The sequence below is a fragment of the Pituophis catenifer genome, unplaced genomic scaffold (assembly GCF_029215685.1).
Source record: "Pituophis catenifer annectens isolate HBS135680 unplaced genomic scaffold, rPitCat1.0.hap2 SCAF_13, whole genome shotgun sequence".
NCBI classification, from domain to species: domain Eukaryota; kingdom Metazoa; phylum Chordata; class Lepidosauria; order Squamata; family Colubridae; genus Pituophis; species Pituophis catenifer.
Window position 1 is genome coordinate 26,051,073 of NW_027256893.1, and position 24,987 is coordinate 26,076,059.

At 43.6% G+C, this 24,987-nt stretch overlaps 3 protein-coding genes across 3 annotated transcripts; 2 read left to right on the top strand and 1 right to left on the bottom strand.

The window, feature by feature from the left end:
• The first annotated feature begins 670 nt into the window (after positions 1-670).
• On the top strand, positions 671-16,137 carry ADAT1 (adenosine deaminase tRNA specific 1). Its single transcript, XM_070952770.1, has 9 exons — positions 671-825; positions 935-1,003; positions 1,084-1,138; positions 3,883-4,013; positions 5,136-5,652; positions 6,779-6,924; positions 8,760-8,859; positions 13,836-13,922; positions 15,885-16,137. The coding sequence occupies exons 1-9, from the start codon at positions 672-674 to the stop codon at positions 16,015-16,017; spliced, it is 1,392 nt and encodes a 463-aa protein (XP_070808871.1). The 5' UTR covers position 671; the 3' UTR covers positions 16,018-16,137.
• A 1,963-nt stretch (positions 16,138-18,100) lies between these two features.
• Positions 18,101-20,121, bottom strand: GABARAPL2 (GABA type A receptor associated protein like 2). Its single transcript, XM_070952913.1, has 4 exons — positions 19,995-20,121; positions 19,859-19,914; positions 19,296-19,468; positions 18,101-18,601 (listed from the first exon to the last, which is right to left on the bottom strand). Exons 1-4 carry the CDS (start codon positions 20,026-20,028, stop codon positions 18,511-18,513), a joined length of 354 nt encoding a protein of 117 aa, XP_070809014.1. The 5' UTR covers positions 20,029-20,121; the 3' UTR covers positions 18,101-18,510.
• Positions 20,122-20,532: 411 nt separating this feature from the next.
• Positions 20,533-24,285, top strand: TMEM231 (transmembrane protein 231). Its single transcript, XM_070952912.1, has 6 exons — positions 20,533-20,606; positions 20,773-20,901; positions 22,030-22,173; positions 23,205-23,286; positions 23,386-23,491; positions 23,915-24,285. The coding sequence occupies exons 2-6, from the start codon at positions 20,806-20,808 to the stop codon at positions 24,093-24,095; spliced, it is 609 nt and encodes a 202-aa protein (XP_070809013.1). The 5' UTR covers positions 20,533-20,606; positions 20,773-20,805; the 3' UTR covers positions 24,096-24,285.
• Positions 24,286-24,987: the final 702 nt, after the last annotated feature.

A 24,987-nucleotide genomic window follows, 5' to 3' on the forward strand; every position in this document is an offset into this window, starting at 1 on the left:
GGCCGTTTAGAAATATGAAATGTAACCAAATAATTCCCTGGCCGTTCTCCATTTGGAATACCATATCAGATCTAGGTGCCGCAGTTCAAAATGAGGCAGGTTCTGAAGAAGGCTCACCAAGATAGTGAAGAGTCAAAACCAGCCCTTAACCAGTTAAAAGGATTTGGGCGTGTTTCAACAATCGGGAAAAGACAACCAAGACGTTTGTAAATTGTCCAGGGTGGCCACTGGGCAAGATGGATGGGCAAGCAAGCAAGCAAGCAACTAGTCTTCAAAAAGCGGAAGGATTGTTATATAGAATGAGTGGCCTTTCTTAATAATGTTCATTAAAGAGCTTTCCAAAAGAAAGCAAAACATGGAAGAGAATAGGGAAAACTGCTACGAGCATAGCTGAAACAGTGGCACTAACCTCGCCACGCTTCGAGCCTTGACTAGCAGCTCCCTGACGGCGAAACCTGGCTTTAGGCAGCTCGCTCGGCGGGGGATCGGGGTCGGGGCGACGCCAACCTCGCGAGACCACCGAAAACCAGGGTCGGGTCCCGCCTCCTCCGAGCGCCGGGACGACGCCGTGTTCTTGCTTTGGGAGAACCTTTAGTTTGTCTTTCGTTTCCGCCGGAAAAGGGAGGGATGCGCCGCTTCCGGTCCTGTCCGCCCTCCTTCCGCCCTGGGCCATGTGGGACGTAGACCAAGTGGCGGCTCTCTGCTACCGCCATTATGAAGCGCGGCTGCCGAAGCAGGGGAAGCCGGGCCGCGGCACGCGCGAATGGACTGAGCTGGCGGCGGTGCTGCGGACAGAGCGAGCGGAAGGTGGCGGGGCGCCTTCCGGTGAGGCCCTCGGCAGGGAGACGAGTGGCAGGCGGGGGACGGCGGGGCGGGTGGCAGGCCTGAGGGGTCCTGCTCTTCCCCCGTCGCGTGACTGCCTTTCTCCCCTTAGCCGTGAAGGAAGTCGTGGCCATGGGAACCGGCACGAAGTGTATCGGCCAGTCCGAGATGAGGGAGACCGGTAAGCGGGGTTCGGTGGGGCGCGAGGGCCGACCCGGCTCCTCCGGCTCCTCCTGACTCGGGCGCGCTGCTGCTTTACAGGGGACGTCCTCAACGATAGTCATGCGGAGGTGGTGGCCAAGAGAAGCTTCCAGAGGTAGGTGCGAGAGAATTCAGGACGTGGCCGCCGAGCAGTTTGGGAAGGCTGGTTGATTCCTAAGGGAGCTGCCAGGAAGAGGAGTCGGGCGTCAGCTGAAAGAACTGTGCCCAGCTGCTTCTCCATTCCTAGGCTAAGCCCACTTCTTATACTCCAAGGGGCATGAATCTGGCTATCTGTGCGAAGGCCTCTCTTGTTCCTGCAGAAATTGGATCCTGAGCTAAACCTGTTTTCTCCCAGCTTCTGGCAATCATGCTAACATTTTGGATTCTGGTTAATGTCTCTCTTTCTGGGCCAAATACCAAACTATCCTGTAGTTAAGCTGAGAAAGAGCATGTGGCTCAAAGTCTGAGGGTAGGCTTGAATTTGGGCTTCCCCGGTCCTAACGCAACACTTGTACATCACAGCAACGCTTATTTTTTCTACTTTCTTTTGAAGGGAGATTGATTTTCTTGTTGATGCTTTACAGTTAAGTTACGAATGTAATGGAGCCTGCCAAGAGGATTTGATAATTGGAACTTGTTAAATGAACAAACCCCACCCCTCCCCAATGCATTAGTTAAACAAACGCGTGGGATACCTCAGGAAATGGGAGGACCATGGAAGGGATAAGATCACTGCCTCTGGCCTCCCCCCACCGACTGAGAGGTCCCAGGCTCTTCCCACCCCTTGGGGTCCCAAACTGCTTGGGCTTTCTTCCCCACCCTGTCATCAATTGCTCACCTTTGGCACTATGTCTGAGAGCCCCACACTGCCCACACTCATCTCCTGTGTGGCCTTGGAGGCTGGAGCCCTTGTCCAGAAGCACCTGGCCATCCTCTTCCCTTTCCTGCCGAGCCCAGCTTTTCTCACAAGTGGGCGCAGCCCTGCCCTGCCACTTGCTGGAGCACTGAACTGCCTGTTGTGGCCTGTCAGCAGCCTGTGCAGCTAGTAGCTGATTCCGACAGCGAGGAGGCTGATGTGCTGTGCCAGCAGCCTGTGCAGCTGGTACTCGAGTCGGACAATGAGGAGGCTGGAGAAGATTTGGTGCCAGAGGTGGGGATTCAGCCAGGGCCTTCAGAACCTCCAGAATCTCCCATAAGTGAAGAGAAAGAAGAGGAGGAGCCTCTTCTCGATGCATGGGTGCGCAGAGCTGCCAAAAGGCAGGAGTGGTTCCTCAGGAGGAGGTCTCCTTGAGAGTAAGGCTTGGGGCTAATTGGCCACTCTCTTAGCCTATTTAAGGAAGGACAATTTGCAGGGAACAACTTCGTCCACTGTCCTTTGTGTCTTGATCTTAGTTCTCTGCAAATTGCTTCTGGGCTTTCTGCCAACCATAGTAAGATTACGATTATTTATTCTTTGGATTCTTGTAGGCTGTTAAGAAAGTTAATTAACAGCCTTTGTTTGAAAAAGACTGATTTAATTTAGTAAACTAAGGTTTGTACAGACTTTGTGTGTGCTGCATTCTTTGGGGTCCGTACTGGGCACTGTTCTTTGGGGCAGAACAGTGCCCAGATTTAAGCAATTGCACTACCGTGGAGCTGGAGGACATGGCGTGCCTCCGCCCCACGCCCCTCACTTGCTGAACGCACTGAGGCCTTTTTCAAATCGCAAGAGGGGCTCCTAATCAAACCACCTTTCCAGCTCCGTCGTGTTTTACCCCACAGCTCAAGACACTCTGCTTTTTCTGGAGAAATGGAAAAGCTGTGTTGCAAAAGCAAGAAGCATGCAGGGAAACCAAAGAAGAATTCTCCAAAGTTGTCGCTTTCCCCAATGCGGAGCAGGAGAGACCATGCAACTCCACTAGGCAACTTCCAGAAATGACTTGCAGAAAGTTGGAAATGCTGGTCTTCCTTTTCTTTTTAGGGTTCTTTTTAGAGGAAGCTTCCAGACAACAGACTTGGTCATTCCCCAAAATTGTCTCATGGAATTGTATGGTCTCTCCTGCTCTGCACTGGGAAAAGCAACAACTTCGGAGGATTCTTCTTTGGTTACCCTACTTATTTCATCCTTTTGCAACACAACTTTTACGTTTTTCCAGTGAAATAAGAGTGTCTTGAGCTGCAGGGAGAAACGCGATGGAGCTGGAAAGTAGGTTTGATTAGGAGCCCCTCTTATAATTTGGAAAAGGCCTCAGAATGCACCCTGCATGGGAGGGGGGGAGGGAGGGCTCGGAAGGGAAGGGGAGAGACCAGCCTGGCGCTTCTCCATTTGGCTGGACTAGGGCTCTGGCACCCAAGGCTGTGCAGGAGGCGAGCATGGGGTTCTCAGGCTTGGTGCCAAAGGAGCATGTTGTAGCGTTTCTACAGTCATTCATAAGGGCGAACAACTGCTGTGATGCTGCAAGATATGTGATTTTGGGACCAGGTCGTAAGTACTTTTGGCAGGGATATTGTAACTTTGAACATTTACTAAGTGAACATTCGAGGAATACCTACATTGGTTTTCTAAAAGTGATACTTATTGCAGGGCATTTTTAGGAAAGATGGATTGTAGATGTAAATAAGTAAATGTAAATAATGCCTCCAACTGCAATAATTGTCCTAAGTTATTCCTGGCAGTTACCAAATTCTATTCTCAATTCTTTCTGGCTGAAAGAGCCCCCTCACTTGTATTTTTCATTAATCAGTTTACCTGTCTTTTCAGCAGCAAAAAACAAGTTTTCATAATTATTTAACAAAGTTCTGGGGCCATATTTCTCTCCCGTGTCTTAAGAATGGCGATTATTCTGTGCCTTCTAAGGATTCTATCCTCTTGCCCATCAGGTATCTTATTCATCAACTTTGGCTAGCTGCTGTAGGTCAGGAGCCTAGCATTTTCACCCCTGGAACCGAAAAAGGGAAATGGCTTCTCAAACCGCTTATCAGCTTTGTTTTTTTCACCAGTCGCACACCTTGTACGTATTATCGGAATAATTTAATTGACTTTCTCATATTTGGAAGAATTGCTTCTCTTTCTTTAATTGACTCCTTGGTAGGCGACTTAGTACTGCTGCATTTTATTTGAGTATATGTTGTGGTGGAAAGAAGGGAGTTAAAGTTTAGGTAGTGGAAGTATTCAGTTTCTTAATGGGACAACAGAGTGGACTGGAGAGATCATGAAAGTTATTTGGATCAATAGCTCACTTTGATAAGTCACCTCAAAAACTTCTCGAGATCACAAAATGGGAAATGCCTTTACATTCTCTGTATGGAAAGGCTGGATATAATTTTTTTAAAAAAATACAAAATTATTGGCTGATGTCTTTTTAATCTGTTGCAAATTAGGGGTCCTTGGTGCTCTCTGAGCTCGGTTGTTTTCTTGTAGACATTTCATTGCCCAAACTAGTGCATGATGTTATCTAGTTTGGGTAATGAAACTTCTGCAAGAAAAAAAGCTCCAAATGCACCAAGGACCCCTCATTTCAACCCTTAGCCTCAAAGATTCTCTGTTATCTGTTGTAAATAAAATGCTGTTGCTTTGATAATTGTATAATATATATTGAGTAAATATATGCAAAAGTCCAGACGTAGAGGTTCAAATCAATTTAAACCTTAAAAACTATTCCAATTTACATATACTTTGTTTGGTTATGAAATCATAGAATCATTCAAATGAGAACTAGCCCTACAGCTAGTTTCTGGTAGATCCACTTAAAGTGAAGTCTTTCTGAAATTTCACTGATGCTTGCAGATAATATAATATTTTGGCTCGTTATACATATTCTGGCTAGAAGATTCTTAAATCTGTTCATAGAAAGTTAGTGGTGGTTCCAACTCAATTGTTATTTTTATTTATAATACTGTATTACAAATAAAAACAGGATTGTTAATATATTCCTATTTACTAGAGGATATTTTTGTTCCTGTGCTTATATTTTATGGAATTTAATAATGAAGGGAAATTGCCTAGGTTTCTCAGGAAATTGCCTAGGTTGGCCTCTTACCAAGACATAATTCCTTATCATTAGATAATTGTTCTCTGATGTTGAAAATATGTCTTTTCTACTCTAAGTTGTACACTCTCCTGTTTTTTGTAGGTGGGGATGGCTCCATTATCCCAATGATGGAAATGGATGCCCAGCCATGTTTGCTCCTGAGCCCCCAAAAAGTACCCAGAATGGGCAGGAGTGACTGCAGGGCACAAGAGAGCTATAAAAGGGAGATTGAAGAAACAGTCACTGGTTCCTCTCCCAAGAAACCAAGAATGGATGATAGCAATTCTATCAATAATTCAGAGTTCCCAGCTGATCACCTTAGAGGAACCCAAATAGTGGATCTGCATAGAACAGGGGCCAAATGTGTCCAAGGAGAAACAATGGATTCCCGAAGGCCAGGCATTGAATATCATACCATAGGGTTGCTACGGATCAAACCAGGCCGTGGAGCCCAGACAGCCTCCATGTCTTGTAGTGATAAACTGGCACGCTTGAATGTTCTTGGCTGGCAGGGAGCACTTCTGATGCATTTCCTTCAGCAGCCTATCTACCTGCCAGCCCTGGTGGTGGGTCAGTGCCCCTACAATCGGGAAGCTCTGCACCGGGCCATTGTGGCAAGGTGAGTGAGTTATAACTAGGCCACCATGATGGGACAGCACAGCACTTCTGCAGTTCCTCTGCTCAATGCACAAGTGCAACATGAAGGAATACCTTGTCCCTTCTGTAAATTCTCAGCAGTTGTGATGGGATGGCAAGAGATGCAGTTACCTGGAAGAGCAAACCACTTCTTGAGTTTATGGAGATTATTCATGATGAAAAAGATGTGTGCACCTAGGTCTAAATTTTTTGCTTACTTTTAATGCTAGCAAGGTCCTGGGTAACTGACATCTTAATGGATTTGGAGAGGGGTTGTTTTCAAAAATAGGTCATCCTGGTAACTGCGCTGGATGATTTTTTTCAAGATTTTTTTACTTAGTCTGTCCCAGTGTGTTTATAGAACCTACCTCTTGGGCAAACTGGTAGAAAATGAATGGATTAAGTTTAGTGCAGCTGTTTAGCTTCTTGTTAGCATAGTCTTTTTTTTTCCCTCCCCTTCACTCTGGTGATGAACATTCTATCCTAAGCATCCTGAATTTGGAGAGGTCTTTATATTGCAAAAATGTGCAATTCATATTAAGCAAATTAAGATCCTGTTCATATTTTATTTGGCTATTGCTGGTTAGAACAGGGGTAAATTAATTGCTGAGGGACAGAGAATTGTTCTTTTTCTTGTTTTCTGCTTTTCCCAAATCTTGTATTGCTTCCAAGATTTAACAAGAATGGCTTAATAATCCCACAACTCTTCTTTACAGCTTTAAGGGATAGAAACCTGTTTAAAATAAGCAAAGGACGAAAGCAGTACATCTCAGATCATTGACAGTTTCACTTCCATTGCCATAATTTTAACTGCTCTGTGAAACACATAAGTTGGCCTAACCTTGATCTGTCTCTCTGCAAAATTAGCTCTGTATGCAAAATCTTCTCTATTCTGAGGATTTGTTTACACTGATATAGAGGATGTGGCCAGAATGTTTGCTTTTTTATACCAAATGGATGACCTTTTGTTATTGCTGAATGAAAAGCGAGATTGGCAGTAAACAAGTCATATGTATGTATGTATGTATGTATGTATGTATGTGTATATATATTGTGTGTACACACACAAGCACACATATATATGACATTATTCCTCCCCTCCTTCCTAGGTGTCATCTAGTCTCACATTTGCCAGATGGTTTCCAGGTTCAAGAGTTGGAAATTCTACAGTCCCAGCTAGGTTTCATCCATAGTCGTGAAGCAGCCAAGTCTGGCAATGTTCTGGGACAAGGAAAGTTAGTGTCCTGTGGCACAGGTAAATATCACGGAAGGAATATGAAGTGGGTGAATTTGTGAGAATTCTCTTTTGCCCTTTCATATCCTTGCTTATTAGGATAGGTTGTGGTGAGCTGATGTGTTGTGGGAACTGCATCTTCAGTCTGTTACCAGAGCTGTGCAGTCCGTGGCTGGATCTTTAAGCAAATTCCTATAATAGTAACTTGCAGTGGTGTCACTGTGACGTAGGAAAGACAACTGATGAGCTAGGAGGAGAAGGTTTAATTAATGACAAGGTGGTGAGTTTTTATTCTTCACATGCGTTTGCATGTACACTTACCTAATAAATAAACATGTTACTGGTTGATGAATTGATTCCTGATTGATATTTCATTTACTTTGTAAACTGCCTGATTCCCAATAGCTGTGGGCAATTCATAAAAACAAAACTACAAAACAAGAATGCAGCAATAAGGAAGAAACAGAGACGGCAAAACCGGGCAGCAACAAAATCCGAAGAGGCTTACCCATCCTAGCCAAAGGGCTGGGCAAAGAAGCAAGTCTTTAGAGTCCTTTGAAATGCCAGAAGGGTGGGAACCATCCAGATTCGGGGGAAATTTCATTCCAGAGGGCAGGTGTTATGGCAGAGAAGGTGCACTTTCAGAGACCTGGGAGATGGCATTGTTGAATTGAAGGAAACTAAATTATGCCAAGCCAGTCTGATCACAACACCCCGGGAAGATAGACAATCCCTCACAGGTGAAGTTGCAGTCAGTTCTGGGAACTTCAAAAGAATCTTAGAAATCAGCAGTTATTCTGAACCACTAGTTAATAGAATTGTGTAGTGAGTCTAGACCCGTGATGGTGAAACTAAGGCACGCGTGCCCACAGGTGGCATGCCTAGCCATATTGGTGGGCACGTGAGCGTTGCCCTAACTCAGCTCCAGCACGCATGCATGTGCTGGCCAGCTGATTTTTGGGCCTTCTGGGCCCACCGGAAGTCAGCAAATGGGCTGTTTCCAGCCTCCAGGGGGGGTGGGGGGTGGGGAAGGCTGTTTTTACCCTCCCCGGGCTCCTAGAAAGCCTCTGGAGCCTGGAGAGCGCAAAAAAACAGACCTACCGGGCCATCACATGCCAAAAGCAAGCAGAACATGGGGGGATGGGGTCGCGCGTGCATGTATGGGGGGGCAGGGCGCATAGAATTATGGGGGTGGGCACGCACGACCACTCCGCACTCCCCCAGCTTTTGGCACATGATGGCAAAAAGGTTAGCCATCACTGGTCTAGACCTTGAAAGATAGAAGGAAGATCCTTATCAAGGCAGCAACCAGATAAACAAAGCTTAAGCCCAGGCCAAGAAAATGATTTACAAAACTTCTTAGGCCATCTCCTTAATTCTCATGAAGATAAAAGAGGGAGGAAGTAAAGCACAATGAGACTTGCAAGATTCTGTTACTGTAGCAGTTCTAATAAAAGTAACTACATGGCATCTGCTTTTTAGCCTGGTATTTATAGTACTGACCAATTAGGAGAGTGACTTTACTTCTAAGCTTGCTTTCCAAGAAAACGGTACTCTGAATCTTACGTAAATTTATGAAAGAAGCTCATGGTCCTTGGACACTGTCTGAGATGGGGTGTAGCTTGAAAACTATACTAAATATCCTGTGTAAAAGGTTAATTCATATAAGAAGTTTTAAGGTAGGTAGCACTGTAAGAGTTGCGGGAAGGGACTTCTGGAAAAGCTGGTGAAATAGGAGATTTCCTGAACTGTAGAAGCAAAATCATACTGTGGTCGTCAGTCTGAAGGAATTGTTTTGCAGCAATAGAAATAGCACCTGTTTCTTTGAAAGTAACCTCTCTCACCCTATTTTTCAGCTATCAGTTGGAGTGCTGTCCCAGAGCATCCATTAGATGTCACTTCACATGGTTTTAGACAAGGGACTTCCAAGAAAAGGATTGGGAGCTTGATATCCAGGTACATGTGCTCGCCTAGAGATTCTGCCTAGATCTCTTCACACACAGTGTGGAGTTCACAGGTAGGGGTGTGTATGTGTGTCGGGGGGTGGGGATTGGAAGATCACTGAATGGGAAAAAAAGGGGGGGGGATTTGAGCGCTCTGGTTGTCAATACTTCATCCTGGATCTCTTTTGGGGAAAAAACCTGAATGATTTGCTTATTGTTTAGTTTCTTGCAGAGTTGCTTGAGAGTCTTATGTGTGGTAGCACAAACTGACTTTAAAGCATGGCCCTGAAAATCCATGCTATTGGACTTAGAAAACTTCAGTAATTAATATTAGAAAATCACAGATTTTGTTTTTAAGAACAAAAACCATTCTTTGTTGAAAATGCCTTCCTTTTCTCTTGCCCTTGCTGCTCAGACTGTTGGATCACCTGTGGGCAATGTTTTAGCAGCCAGGGACTTCCTGATTTTTCGTCTGATTTCTGTAGGGGCATAACTTGAACTCTTAGTGTCACCAAAGTGAATACAGCCAATATTTGGGGGTAATTTTAGGAGCACATTTTGGCCCCTTAAAACCAACATTAGGGAAAATAATGGTGTATGGGATTAGTGGAAGTGTGTTAAGGAGAGGAAATGAAGACTTACATTTCTGTTTTGCCCCTTAAATCTTCTGAGCAAACAAGACCAAATTTTTCAACTTGTAGTGGTAGTGGATGATCACTACAAGATTGCAAGAAAAAGTATGTGAACCCCTTGGGATTACGTGGAGTTTTGCATGAATTGGTCATAAAATGTGCTCTGAACTTCATCTAAGTCACAACAATAGAAAAACACAGTCTGCTTAAAATAATACTACACAAACATTAGATGTTGCCATGGTTTAATTGAACATAACATGTAAACATTCACAGTGCAGGGAGGAAAAAGTATGTGAACCTTTGAACTTAATAACTGGTTGACCCTCCTTTGGCAGCAATAACCTCAACCAAACGTTTCCTGTAGTTGCAAATCAGACCTGCACAACGATCTGGAGTAATTTTGGACCACTCCTCTTCACAAAACTGTTTCAGTGTAGCAATATTCTTGGGATGTCTGGTGTGAATCGCTTTCTTAAAGCCATGCCACAGCATTTCAATCGGGTTGAGGTCAGGACTCTGACTGGGCCACTCCAGAACGCGTATTCTGTGCTGTTGAAGCCATTTTTTTGTTGAATTACTTGTATGCTTTGGGTCATTGTCCTGTTGCATCACCCATTCTCTGCGGAGCTTCAGTTGGCGGACAGATGGTCGTACGTTTTCCTGCAAAATGTCTTGATAAACTCTGGAATTCATTTTCCCATCAATGACAACAATCCGTCCAGGCCCTGAGGCAGCAAAGCAGCCCCAAACCATGATGCTCCCTCCGCAATGTTTTACAGTGGGGATGAGGTTTTGATATTGGTGTGCTGTGCCTTTTTTTCTCCACACATAGTGTTGTGTGTTCTTCCCAAACAACTCAATTTTGGTTTCACAGTATATTTTGCCAGTAGTGCTGTGGAACATCCAGGTGCTCTTTTGCAAACTTCAAACGTGCTGCAATATTTTTTTTGGACAGCAATGGCTTCCTCCGTGGTGTCCTCCCATGTACTCCATTCTTGTTTATTGTTTTCCTTATTGTAGATGTGTCAACAAAAATGTTAGCATGTGCCAGAGATTTCTGTAGGTCTTTAGCTGACACTCTAGGATTCTTCTTTACCTCATGAAGCATTCTGCACTGTGCTCTTGCAGTCATTTTTACAGGATGACTATGCCTAGGGAGAGTAGCAACAGTGCTAAACTTTCTCCATTTGTAGACTGTCTTACCGTGGACACATGAACATCAAGGCTTTTGGAGATACTTTTGTAACCCTTTCCAGCTTCATGCAAGTTAACGATTCTTGATCGTAGGTGTTCTGAGAGCTCTTTTCTGTGAGGCATGGTTCACATCAGACAGTGCTTCTTGAAACCAGTAAACCCAAAACAGGTGTGTGTTTTTAAAGGGCAGGACAGTTGTCAGCAACACATCCAATAACATCACACTGATTGGAGTCAAGGTTGGCTCACTCCTGGCTCCAATTAGCTCTTGGAGAAGTCATTAGGCTAGGGGCTCACATACTTTTTCTTCCCTGCACCGTGAATGTTTACATGTTATGTTCAATTAAACCATGGCAACATCTAATGTTTGTGTAGTATTATTTTAAGCAGGCTGTGTTTTTCTATTATTGTGACTTAGATGAAGTTCAGAGCACATTTTATGACCAATTCATGCAAAACTCCACGTAATCCCAAGGGGTTCACATACTTTTTCTTGCAACTGTAGATGGCGTCCACATGTGGGAAGTTGTTTTCTCCACCTGTTATAAAAGAATTGAAAAACTGCCATCAAAAAACTTTGCAAAACGTCCTAAGAAGGGTTAGGATTCAGATTATGAAATTCTGAACAGTTTATGAGACTGCTGTATGAGATAATTAGATGCAATATGATGAGCTTCTGACTAGGCTGTGGTCCACTTACTGATGATGTCCTGAAGTTTTGGCAGCAACCGTAGCTGGCATCTTCATAGGTGAAAGTAGTCTGCTTTGTAACACACTTGTGATTGGTGCTGGCCATGAAAGTCTGCATCAATATAATATATAGATCAGTTAATTGATTAAATAAATAAACTATAGATGCACTCTTAGTATTCTTTGTCCTTATTTGGTGATATGGATTCAAGGTATAGTTATTAAATATTTGCTTGGATTTTAAATTTCCTGTTGCCTGTGGCTGACTTATTACTTTGGCATGTCATGTGCCTCTTCTTGCCAACAAATTCCTGTCTGCCTCGGCTCTGCCTAGAGAGCGATGGAAGCGTCCTTGTTGCAGTTCAATAGAACCAGCCTCTTGGATGGCAAAACGGGGGATCTTTGGGTTGATTGAGAAAAAGCAGAAGTTTGAGCAAATAGTTTAAAGCCTTGCATGAGCTAACAAGTAACTTTTGCCCAGTGTTTTCTGGAGAAGGGGATAAGCCATGCTGGTTGTATGGTGATCACTTCAGTGGTGAAATCCTCTGTGGATCGCCACTGGTTCGCTGCCCACGCATGTGTGGTGCGCACCAAGTGCGCGCACATGCGCAGTGCATGCCAAAAGCACGCTGCGTGGCAAACGTGCGCTTCGCATGGAAAAAGAAGACTTCAGTAGGTAAGTAGAACGGGGGGGGGAACAGCTGTGCCGCGCGATTCAGCTTCGCTAGAAAGCAGGATTTCCTGTTCTGACAGCTGATCGTCAGAAATACTGGTGAACCAGTAGCTTTTTAACTACCCATTTGATCGAACCGGTAGCTTTTTTTTTTTCTACCTGTTTGCCTGAACTGGTAATTTTTATCAGTACTGGTTCTCCCGAACCAGAGCGAATGAGTATAGTTGTAAGAAACTGTAGGGTTGTAAACAATCTGTTAATCAATATGTGCAGCCTATGAGTGAATATCTAAGGGATATTTTGTCCCAAATGTGGTCATTCTGGAGAGGGTTTTTGTAATTGCTAACAGTTAATATATTGATTTTGATTTGATTTTATTGAACTTCTATACTGCCCTTCTCCCAAAGGACTCAGGGCGGTGTACAGCCATATTAAAACACATATAAACTCACAAAATTTAAAAACAACTTAAAACGAATATATAAAATTTGGCCCACAAAGTTAAAAGCTAGCAAACACCCAATTTAAAATTCATAGGGGCACCTATTATCTGGAACGAGCTCCCCCCGGAGATACGGAGGATCCTGGATCGATGCACCTTCTGCCGCGCTCTTAAAACCTTTTTATTTCACCAGGCTGGTCTGCCCTAACCTTTCCCATTCTTTTTTTAATGTAAATTTTAATGTAAATTTTAATTTGTTCTTAACCTGGGGTTTTAAATTTGTCTTGGGCTAAATTGATTTAATTTGATTTTACTTCTGTTCTTAATTTTTGTATTTTACGTGTTTTTATTCTGTGCCTGTTTACCGCCCTGAGTCCTTCGGGAGTAGGGCGGTATACAAATTAAATAAAATGAAAATGAAATATTAAGCCAGCCCGGCCTGTTGGAACAAAAGAGTCTTAAGGGCGTGGCGAAAGGTACGCAGGTCGAGGATCATACGAACCTTTAGGGGCAGCTCATTCCAGAGGGTTGGTGCCCCCACAGAGAAGGCTCTCCCCCTGGGTGTCGCCAGTCGACATTGTTTGGCCGACGGCACCCTGAGGAGCCTCTCTCTGTGGGAGCGTATTGGCCGGTGGGAGGCTATTGGTGGCAGAAGGCGATCTCGTATATACCCAGGTCCTAAGCCATGGAGCGCTGTAAAGGTGGTGACCATTACCCTGAATCGCACCCGAAAGATCACCAGGAGTCAGTGCAGCTCGCGCAGGAAAGGTGTTATATGGGTGCGCAGTGTCGCCCCCATAATCACCCGTGCGGCCACATTCTGGACTATATTGCCTTGATGACTCATAGTCAATAGGTAGTCATCTGCAATACTCATGGTTGACACTGAAAGTGTTACTGCAGAATTTGAATTTGATGCATGCAAGATTTATATACCAGGCTATCAAAAATGCAGCCTTCAATAACAGGGTGACGCCTACAATTACTCAATGTTACTGAGCACAAATATCTCCAGTGTGTGTCATTTCTATACCCTCCAAAATCATTTGGGCCAGGTATATGTGGTGCATATTGGTATGATACACCTGTTATTGGATTATGAACTATGAGGTTTAGGAACAGTTTTTTAAAAAAAGTTCAGCAGTGATTAAATGAGTATCTTTCGGTAAAGCATTCAGATACTGGATTCTCTTGTAATCAGCCAGCTACACCAGTTTGATTCCCCAACATCAACTCTCTTGGTAGCTGGGCATGTTGCAGAGAATCACAAATATTGGAATAGTTATTGTTGTGGTCTTTTGCTATGGGAATTTGCCAGAAAGTCTGACTGGAACTTGCTCTGCTCTTAATGACAGATCTCGAATTTGCAAGGTGGAACTTTTCCATGCTTTTCTAGAGGTGGTGGCCAGCATTCCTCTGAAAAACCTACCAGAAACTCTCACGTAAGACTTTTAATTCTCCCAGGACTTGTTATTAACACCACCTTACTCTCTTCTCAGATCATGTCATTTCAGGGTTTCTTTCTCTCCTATTCAGTGCATCCAGTTTTTGGTTTTCCACTGCTGTGCATCGCATATTTTGTTCTGATGCTCTTTCTTTGCTGTTTTGAACCTGAACGTGCACATGAAGGCTTTAAAGATCAGCTTCTTTATACTGAGTCTTCTCCATTGGGAGTGCTGCTTTGCCTCATTTCCATAGCAGCCCTAGCTTTTCCTGTCTCTTATCATCCCAGATCTATCTCATAGAGCAGTAAATCTTTCTGAATGACAGGGATTGACCCTGGGTATGATGGAGTGATAGTGCATTCCTTGCGAAATTTTGATCAAGTGCTACTCATATTTTCACTATGCCTGCATTTTTCAAAAATATTTTTCAAAACTATCACTTACCCTAGGCACATTTCCATGATGAGCAGGCAGCTGCTTTCTGCTTTATATTTGCATGAGATTAGATGAAATCTAAACTACCAAAGATAAGAGGATTTTGGCTTTTTTCTGCTTTTCTGAGAAGGCAAAGATTTTTTTTTGTTGTCAAAGTTTGACAACTGCCACTTTCAATACAAATAGTTCTTGGGTTACAATGGCAGTTAGGGCTGGAATTTCCATCGCTAAGCAATGTGATAACAATCCTAGCTGTCCCCATTGCCATTATTAAGCAAGGACCTCGTGTGATGGCAACTTGCAGTTTCATTTTGGCTTCCAAGAAGCAGTCAATGGGAAAGCTGACAGACGCCACAAGTCCTGGCAGCTCGCAAGCAGGCTGCTGTGTGGGTGCATTATGCAGTGCAGGCAAGGGCCATACAGCTAATAAAATGTGAATGTAAAAAAATATAAATTGAATAGAGATGAGTGAACATATGCCAACCCCAACACAGCATTCTATACATTAGTTTTGATTTTCATCAAAAGTTTTGATTAGTTTTGCATTCCTGAAGCGAAGATGTCATCTGGATTTCATGTGAGGTTGGGCACTGTATCCCAGAAAAATACTTGTCTTTTCCTAAATCTTCTGCTTCATTCCTACCCTGCATGAGGGAACCAAATAGGGAGAATAGACTGAAATATATATAGCCCTGCATGTATCTGCTTGCCAAGCCATATAGGACCTATGAAGGATCCTCTTCTGGCATAAGTCTTCACAACTTTGCACTCATGTAAGACGGGCCAGTCATTTGGCAACCAGCTCAACCCAGCCTCTCTAGGTTTGACATGTTGCTGCATAGCTCAAGCGATTCAGGCATCTGTGCCATTTCTTCGGGGTAGCAAAGGCCAGATCTTGGTTTTCTTGGAAGATGCCTCTGCAAGAGCCCAGAATGTTAGCCACAGAGTTGGTAATAGGCAGGGACTGGTTAAGGGACAACAGATATTATAGTAGCAGACTTGTTATCTGTCTACCTGTCTTGTCTATACCAAATTTATATAGCCACTCATTTCACAAGAAGCTTAAGCTTAAACCCTGGTGGAAAATTGATAGTTTTATTGTGCAAGCTCTATAGGGTTAACATGTTTAGAAAATGTTCACCTGGGTGATTGCCTCATAAGAGGGCCAGTTCTGCCAGAATCAAATGAGGAAGTATTTGGAAAGCCTAGGTGCCCTTGTGGAGAGGTGATTGCTTTTCTTCCCAAACTTTTGTGAAACCAAGCCTGTCATTGTCCACCTTCAGTTTCTTTGCAAGGCAGTGAACCCTGGATTCAGGCTCTGTGTTCTGCAGTCTTTTCTGTGCAAGGCAGAACTGCCAGTGAGCTTTCCTCCTGTATACAGTAATATCTTTTAGCAAACAGATGGTTGCAGCTTTTGGCACTGCCCCAAGAAGGCTATGAAAGGGTAGTATAGAATGTTTGTCCAGCCACGCCTTGAACCAGAGAGTAGAGGAGTCCATCCCAAGTATCATTTGCTCTCTTTAGAGCCAAGAGACTGCGGACATACTGGGAGTACAAAGAAGCTGCTGCTTCATATCAAGAGGCGTGGAAGGAACTGCGCAGCCAGGCCTTTGGTGCCTGGGTGAGGAACAGCCGTCATTACCAGTACTTCACATGAAGAAGGAACCGAGTGATTGTCTGACTATCACTTACGCATCTCTCAGTTGTTTGGCACAATTAATGCTCCATATTTTAACACATTGAGAAAATTTTGGAATAAAGTATACATACTCCTTTCCTTCTGCTTGACTAAGTGCTTATATTCTGTTTGTATATGGAAATACAGGGTGGATTTTCATTGATCCACATTTTTTGTGAAAATCTCTTTAAGGCTACACACATCCCCATCCTGAAAACAGGACAGAACATTCTGAATTTGGCAAGAAGGCATATACAGCTCTCCCTGGCCCCCAGCTCTTCAATATTTACTCTCTGGATTGTTCTTTCTCCAAGTCAGTTTTAAGAATATAATTTTTGACAGGGCCTTAATGAATTGTGACCACCATTACCAGCCTGTACTATTTTACTGCCACCGTGATAGTAACGTGGGATTGTAATAGGAGGACGTTCATGTTATCAAGAGGCTGCAAATTTCAGAGTTGTGATAATTGTTAAGACACTAACAACATGAAATGAAATGAAACAAGTTCTCCCAAATCTCCAAACTCAGAAGCGGTCCCAATCTCAAAGTGATATGCAGGAGGATACTAATGGACAGATAGTGACAGATTTAAGGAAGATCAAACAAAAATTGGGGTGTATATTGTATTTCTGTACAGCGAGACTCAACATCCAAGGTACCTTAGAAATATTCCTTATTACAAGAACTTCTAGTAGTAGAAAATCAACTTGATTTTCAACTTGAATATCAGTATTGCAGTAATTATCAAGTCAGAAGGCTACAAGAATTGATGGAATATATTTGGAAATATAGCAAGCAACAGAAGAAGAATCAGTAAAGCCAGTAAAACCAAACCATATCAGCAAATTTGGAGATCAGCACAGTGGCCCACAGATTGTTAGAGGTTGGTTGACATATCCGTATTAAAGAAGACTTAAGTAAGCATGCAAACTATTATATAGTTCCTTAACGCTTAGAATCATGAGCTTAGATTAGAGTCCTGCATGAAAAGAGAAAGTCCAGATGTCATGCTGGCCGTAGGAAAAAAAACAGGGAACAAAGGCATTATTGCTGATGCACACAGTATAATTGAGAAAATCCAAAAATAACCAAAAAAAGTATGTTTCAATGACTGGATAGGTGCGCAATTGTGTCAACTAAGTCAAGCAATGGAATGTCCTTAGGAAACTGGGAATTCCGGAACAATATCATTTGTCTTCATGTGAAACTTATGCACAGGATAGGATATGAAATCCAGATTGCAAAACAGACTGGTTTCAGCTTGGGTTAGGTTAGGGACAAGGACAGAGACAACTGTAGGCGACAGATGAAAACCCCGATTCCTAACTTCCTCCCAGTCCGGGAGAGCTGTGGGTCCAAAAAAGATCTGTACGATCCATTGTGCAGCAAGGGCAGTCCTGTTCTTGATTGCCTGCTTCATTTAAAAAGCATCATTGCCAGCCTTTCTCTGAGAAAACTTGAATATGGAACAGTTGATCTGCATTTGGATTCTTTTGGAATGTGAACTCTGACTTGATGCTCCCACCTGTTCCTTTGGACTTGGACTACACTAAACTTAATTAGAATTTGGAACTGTGGTTGTGTGCATATAGAGCCAGTTAGCCCTGCTTCTGAGTTAAGACAGGGTAAAACCTATACGTGTGTAACTTGAGATAGAATATATACTGAAAAGATGAGAGTACAGTTTTAACTACAAATACCAACTTAATGGCAACAGGGATAGCGAGCAGCTTTAGAATGCACAATTGACAATGAACACACTGAATAGTTTCAGCTTTGACTGACTATCAACTATAAAGGAATCAGCAGTTAAGAAATATAGCAGACTAGTACTTGGTAGGGTAAAATGAAGACCTTGGAAAAGATAGGTAGATGCTGTGATGTGTCTATACTTAAAAATATTAGAATTGTGCTGGCAAAGGTTTCTTTTTACACCATGGAAGTAAAAAAATTGAAAACGGGACAGAATTTAATTTAATTTATCATATTTCTATGCCGAAGGCATATTGGACAAAATTTATCTGGGGTTGCTAAGGAATGATACTGACTTGATGCTACATTTTTGTGACAGTAAGTTTAATTGTTGCTTCTTAAGCAAAATTCAATAAAAGCAACTCGCTAGCCAAGATAAACATATCAGCATCCTTAGGGTATTACAGAAACTGCCATTTCTATGAAACTAATTATTATGCTAACATTTAGTTTCAAAATCTCTCTCCCATCATTAATTATCTACGGTTGCATCCGTATTTGAATAATGCCATTAAATATGTCCCAGCAGAAAGGATGCAAGGAAGTTTATAGCTATGGTTACATGTGTAACAGAAAAATAAAATTTTATAAATTACTAAGCTGACAAACAAAAATCTATCAATATATTAAATCAACCCAGTGACAAATGAAAAATGCCCCTCAGGGTCATGATGAAGAACAGGAGGCTATTTACAAAGCAGCAGGATGGAGATGAAATCAGAAACCAAAGGTGTTTTCTCCACTGTAAGCCACGTACAAGAAGCCATCCTCATCCTTCTCCTTCTCATAAAGCTGTCCCATGGTTAAACTGTAAAAAAAAAAAAAAAAAAAAAGCAAGAAAACCATCATATACCAACAAAACGAGAATGTGCAAATCGCAAAACAGGGTGGGTGGATGAAAGTGAGGAATGAGTAACCCTGCAAGACTAAGCTTTGCTGCCTGATGAGCTTTGAAAGTATGAATTTGGATACCTTGTTAAACAAATCCACCTTTTTTTTCTACAATAAATATAGTCGTCTCTTGACCATCTCTGCGTAGAGAAACCATAGAGAGCAGGAATTTGAGATAATTAGCTTTTTTGTACTTTGGTGCAAAGTGGAAAAAAATTGAGAAGTAACAGAAAACAAGGTCATGTATAGTAGATTAAATAGTGCAGTAGAATGAAAACGGAAACTTGATAACAGTTTCCTTAAATTAACTCCTAACTCTAATCTGATTTTCAAGTACAAGGATTGGCAAGTGGTGCACATCCCACCCTAGTGTCTTGACTCCCACAATGCCACTAACCATATTGGCTAGAGCTAATAGTCGAGTCTAGAATTTAACATGAATGTCATCTAGAAAACGTTAGCCCTAGCCACTTGAGAGAAGAAACCTGTTCTACGTGAGGAAGTGGCTACATCCACTATCCAAGATTTTATAGGACGACTCCACAATTTCCAGAAACGAAAGGCCGACTTTTGTCCTATTACTACAAACAATCCCCCCCCCCAAATCTCACCTAGATTGGGGGACAGTCTTGTCTACAAAGAGAAATATGGCCTTCTCGGAGGGCAACTGGATCCGCTTCCTGATGATCCACATGAACTGAGCCACGGTTATGTCCGAGGGAACCAGGTACTTCCTCTTGTCGATGTCCACAATCTGAGATCCAGAGACCTTTTCCACGATCACCTGCATCGAGACAGAAGAAATTTATCTCGGCCGGCACCCCAGCGCTTCCTTCAGCCCCGTCACGGAAGCGCCAGGAAGGGGAGGCGAGCAGTGGCGCCGGTCACGTGTTTGCCCGAAAGAAACACGGGCGAGTCAGACTTCCTAGGGACGATCCACCGGGGAAGGGTCCTGGCGCCTCCCGTTCCCTGGGAAAGAAGGGCCTGCCAGTCGTTGCGGAGCCCTCCGCCACCCGGCAGAGTTTGGCGGGCCGCTGCCGAGAGGCTCGGGGAGGAGGCTCCGGGAAATAACAAGGCCGCCGCCCCCCGTCCTAGGCATCCCGCCCCCCCCTCGATCGCCCCCCGGGCGGCCTCTGCCCTCGAGCGAAGCCCGCTTCCCGTTCCGCCGACTCACCGGGACGCGGTCGGGGTACTTGGCCCGGATCTTGGCAGACTCTACGCACCGATGCTCTGCGGAGAAGGGGAGGAGAGCCGCGTCAGGCGCCCGAGCCCGGCCCCCGCCCCCTCCCCCCCCGGCGCGGCCCGCTTACCCAGCGCGTGGTCCTCCTTGAACATCCACTTCATGGTCGGGCGAGGCGGCGGGCGGGCGAGTCGGGCCTGTCGTCCTCCAGCAGCTCCTCGGCACCCGCAGCAGCCCCTCTACGCACGGGGGGTGGGACTTCCGCCGACGCTCACGCGGGCGCCGCCTCCGCCGCGGCGATTGGCTGGCAGGGCGGCGCGTCCGTCGCCGTGGAGACGCGCAGCGGCGGCATGGCCTGGCTGGAGGTGGCGGCGGGCAGCGGATGGCGCGGGCGGGCCCGGCTGTGGTCCCTGGCGGCGCTGGGGCTGCTGCTGCTGGGCGCGCTCACCTACGTGCCGCCCCTGTTGGTGGCCTACCGGAGCCACGGTGGGTTCGGCGGAGGGGGCGCCCCGGGCGGGACTGCCGTTCGCCCGCCCGCCCGCCCGTCTCACTCGCTCTTTGTCTCCGCGCAGGCTTCTGGCTCTCGCGGAGCAGCTACGCCGAGCAGCCCAGCGTCCGCTTCCGGCACGAGGTGCTCCTGGCCGCCCTGACGGAGGGCGTCGGCGACGGGCCGGTGGGCTGGAGCTCCTTCGCCGCCTGCAACCGCCTGCTGGGCGCCCGCCTGCGCGTCCCGCTCGTCTCGGTACGGCGGGGACCGAGCCCCCCTCCGGAAAGCCGTGGGGCCGGGGGTCGGAGTCCGCGTGGTTGCCTGGCAGCCGTTCGGGTGGCCAGCCCGGACTTCGCTGAAGCTGCATCTGCCCCGTAGAGGGACGCGGCGGGGGTCTTGCAATGTTTCTTCTGTGTTCCAGGCTCGGGAGGAAGACTCTGACCAAGATGGAGTGATGGACCTGCTCCATTTCCAGCTGGAGCTTCCGCTGCTCCCCTCTGAACGAGTGGTGGGGATTCAGCTCCTGCTGACGTTCTCCTACGAGTTGCAGGTGAGGGTCTCCCCAGCAGCCCTTGAGATATGAGGACGACTGGCTTGCGTTGACCGCGCCTTTCCCTGGTCTTCCTTTGAAGCAGAACAGCTTTTCTGTCCCGTTAGGCGAGAGCTCAAGGCATTTAGCTGCAGCGGGGAGCGAGATGGGCAGAAAAACTGCTTTGCTGAAAAGGAACCTGTTGCATACTTATTAGTGAATCTACTTTTAGAAACATGTATTGATGTGCAGTATTGTTGATTACCAGAGGCTATGGATAGCTAATTATCATTTCTCTCCTCCAAAGCAGAGTGATAAAGCAGAGCCAGTTTGGTCTAGTGGTGAAGGCTAGAAGCCAGGAGACCCTGAGTTCTAGTCCTGCCATAGGCACAAAAGCTGGCTGGGTGACTTTGGGCCGGCCACTGTCTCAGCCCGACTTACCTAATAGGGGATTTGTTATGGAGAAAATAGGAGGGAGAAGGAGTATTGTGTGTGTTGGCTGCCTGGAGTTATTTATAAAAATAATAAAGACGAGATATAAATAAATTATGTAGGGTGCAGGTCTGGAGAGAAACTGATCAGGGAGCTTAATAGTTACAGTACTCGGGATACTCTGTTTGAGAAAAGACTAGATATACAAAACTATGCATAATCTAGGAAAAATGAACACGGGAGCATTTTTTGCAGAATACTGAAACGTTTTCACGTAATAAAATTGAATAGTGAAAAAATTAGGAGGGAGAAATGGAACCAATTTGGGTGGTTTAAAAGGCAATCCTATTTATAGAGGGTAGTGCTTCCTATATATAATGCAACAGTGGGTATGTATACATAGTATATCTAAATGCAGTTTCTGAGGAAATGTGCAGTTCTGTTCATGTCCTATGTTGAGTTTGGTATTGAAATAGAAATGTTGTGGATTGTACATCTTTTAAAATGTCCTTATACCATAAATTTAAAAATTGCAACCACGTCTATTTTTTTCAGATTCTTTAAATCTTTGGGAATTCTATATATAGCTGCTTGGTCTAACTACTATACTGTACATTTCTCAGTAATTCTAATCCTATTTTTTGTGATGTCATCCTAAGATTGTGGTGTAATAATTTGCTCCCCATCTTTCTGGTTTATTTGCTGCTCTCGTTTCAGAGAATGTCCACCTTTGTGATGCAGAGCATGGCTTTTTTACAGTCTTTTTCCCCTGTGCCAGGATCACAGGTATTTGTAAATGGAGACCTCAAACTTCATCAGAGGCAGCCCCTTCACCATGCTGGGCTGGATAGCAGATACAATGTGAGTGATGTCCTCTCCATCTCACTTTCTTCAATTGGTTCTGTTGTCCTTTGCCTATTTTTTCTTCTGCAACTGCTCTGGCTGAAGTCATATACTATATTCAGTAGCTTCTGCTTAAGAAATTTGTGTTGCTAAACAAGTATGAAAATCCTATAAAATCTGAGATGTCAGAAAATAAAGGCCACATGGAGGCAAGTAAACAGAAGCTGTTTGAATTTTTGAACTGAGAGATTTTTTTCAGAATGTTTATCGATAACAGTTGTCTAGTGTACAGATAGTCCTTGTTTAGTGATCACAATTGGGACTGGCAATTTGTTTAGTGATCACAATTGGGACTGGTTGACTGGTTGTTAAGCGAAGCAGTAGCTAAGTGAAATTGAGTATGATTACAATCTTACTTCAGATTTCTTTTTTTTAAATGTTAATTTTAAAGATAAAAAACTGTAGGAGAAAAAGTATTGTTAGAGGCAAAATTAAAAAGAAAGCTATCCATAAAAACATATGATCTACCTCCTTAAAAATAATGTTATTTGGATGCATACATTTGCATCTACATATAATCTTGCCTTTGCTTATTCATTAAAGTTCCAAAATAAGAGTTTGGTAATATTAAATTGACTACATGACAAGTGTGGCTTTTGGGATTTTTCTCATACAAAACAAGTGTCTTAAAATCCAATAACCATGCATTTATCCTAAAAATATAGAATACCATAGTTGAAAGGAAATATATATATATATATATATAAAACAAATTCTTTCTAAGTATTTGGTTTTATGAATACTGTCAGTATATATTTGGTCAATTAGCAATTTACGAAATTCTGAACAATTAAGAAAGGCTTTGTGTTTATATGAAACTAAGTCGTCTTTTTACCCAGTAGAGTATTAAAAGAATACAAGTTAATCCAACATATAAACCTGTATGGTATCATATCACTTGGTATATGCTTAAAAGTATTCATCATGTGTTCTGATGCTAGTTAACAGTAAGATGCTGTGTCCAATGCAAAATTCTCTCACTATGACAGGTATCTGTGATCAATAGTACAAGTCCTTTTGCCCAAGACTATGATTTTGTGAACATCATTGAAACATATCAGAAGAGGAATGGTGAGTTTTCACAGAAGTTCTAGGTTTTTGTACGCAAAACATTTCTAGTCTTTCTCAGATCATTTGGCTTAATATTATTTACAATTATTTCCTTTACAGTTACAACAGTTTTGTCTGGTCCCAGTCCCATTTGGGTGACTGGAAGATCACCAGATCAACCATTTGTGATTCAGGCCTTCATCCATTATCCGATGGAATTGATTGTATATCCTTTGGCTACCAGTGGGTGATACGGTGGGTTTTTTTTTTTTTTTTTTTTTTTTGAATGATGGTTTATGGCACTTGGCCTCAACCACTAATACAACTATGGCTGTTGTATCAAGACTTGTAGCCTGCGTAACATTAGGTAGCTGTGTTAGAAAAATACCATGAAACTCAAACAGGATGTATCTCTCGAGAATGTTTCTAGCATTTTAAAAAAAAGCTTAAAAGTTTTATGGTACATTTTATATTGGTCTGGGGGAAAGGAGACCTCGGGGGTTCTCATTTCTTGACTGTCCCTGGCCACTCTTGGGGGGAGGTGGGAGGCTTCCCAGTTCACACGACTAGCCAAAAGAATCGGAAGTGCACATCCTTGCCTTTGTATGACGATGCTTCAGATTCCAAATACTCCTTGACTTTTTAGTACATATCAGCCAGGCTTCTGGGAGATGATGAAGTTTGCCTGGATGCAGTACATTAGCATCCTCCTGATTTTTTTGTGGATTTTTGAAAGAATAAAAATCTTCCTTCTTCGAAATCAAGTGCTGAACACGGTGCCGGTGTCTCCACTCCCCCCTCTGTTGTCCTATAAAGAGCACAAATCCTGACCAAGCCTTCACAGAGAAAGAACTTTGCTCTCAGTGGCCTCCACTGCTTTGCATTTGGAAGATGAGGCTTTCCACAGGTTGGGTTTATATATTATTTTGCAAAGTTTATCTGTGGGTGGGTCCTCAGTATAGATTTTCTTTCTTGTCCTGTTTTCAGAAATCCGTTTGTTATTACAATCTATCAGATGGCGTATCAACCATAATCAATACAGTGACAAGATAAAGAATTTAATGAAAGTTATACAAATGAGTTTTGCTGTAAGTACATAACTGAATCCCAATCTTGATGGCAAAGTCCTCTAGAAGGAATTAACTACAGAAACAAAAAGAGAACTCCATTCTTTAAAAAGACAGATTTTTTCTACAAGAATACTGAAATAAAGGACGCCTTTGTTTTTTTTCCTTTCTGTTTGCAAAATCCCAAGGAGAAAATTAAGGGAATAAGGAGCTGCTATTGTCCCAGAAAGCTTGGGTTCTTTCACCTGGCACGCAAGTCCAATGAACCATGCCAGATAGATGGATAGGGGAAAAATCTTTTATAGGCAAATAAAAGGGTTACTCCAAAGCAAGTTCAAATTGGGTGCACCCCTGCTTGGAGCAGACCTTTTATACAATTTTGAAAGGCATTCATTGTCACGGAAACACATAACATCATTGACCAGTCATTAAGAGCAATATCACACATATATATATTCAGTGGGCATAGTAACTCAATTTAACTAAAGGTTACAAAGTATGTTACAGGGTAGATTGAGACCTTTGTCTAATCAAAGTAACAACATTCCCAAGTAACTTGGTACCAGGGTCTCATCCATCATTCTAGGGAGCTAAGCATTCCTGAACAGGAAGGCAGATGGTTTTTAACTCTGTTATTTTTGCCCGTAAAAACTTT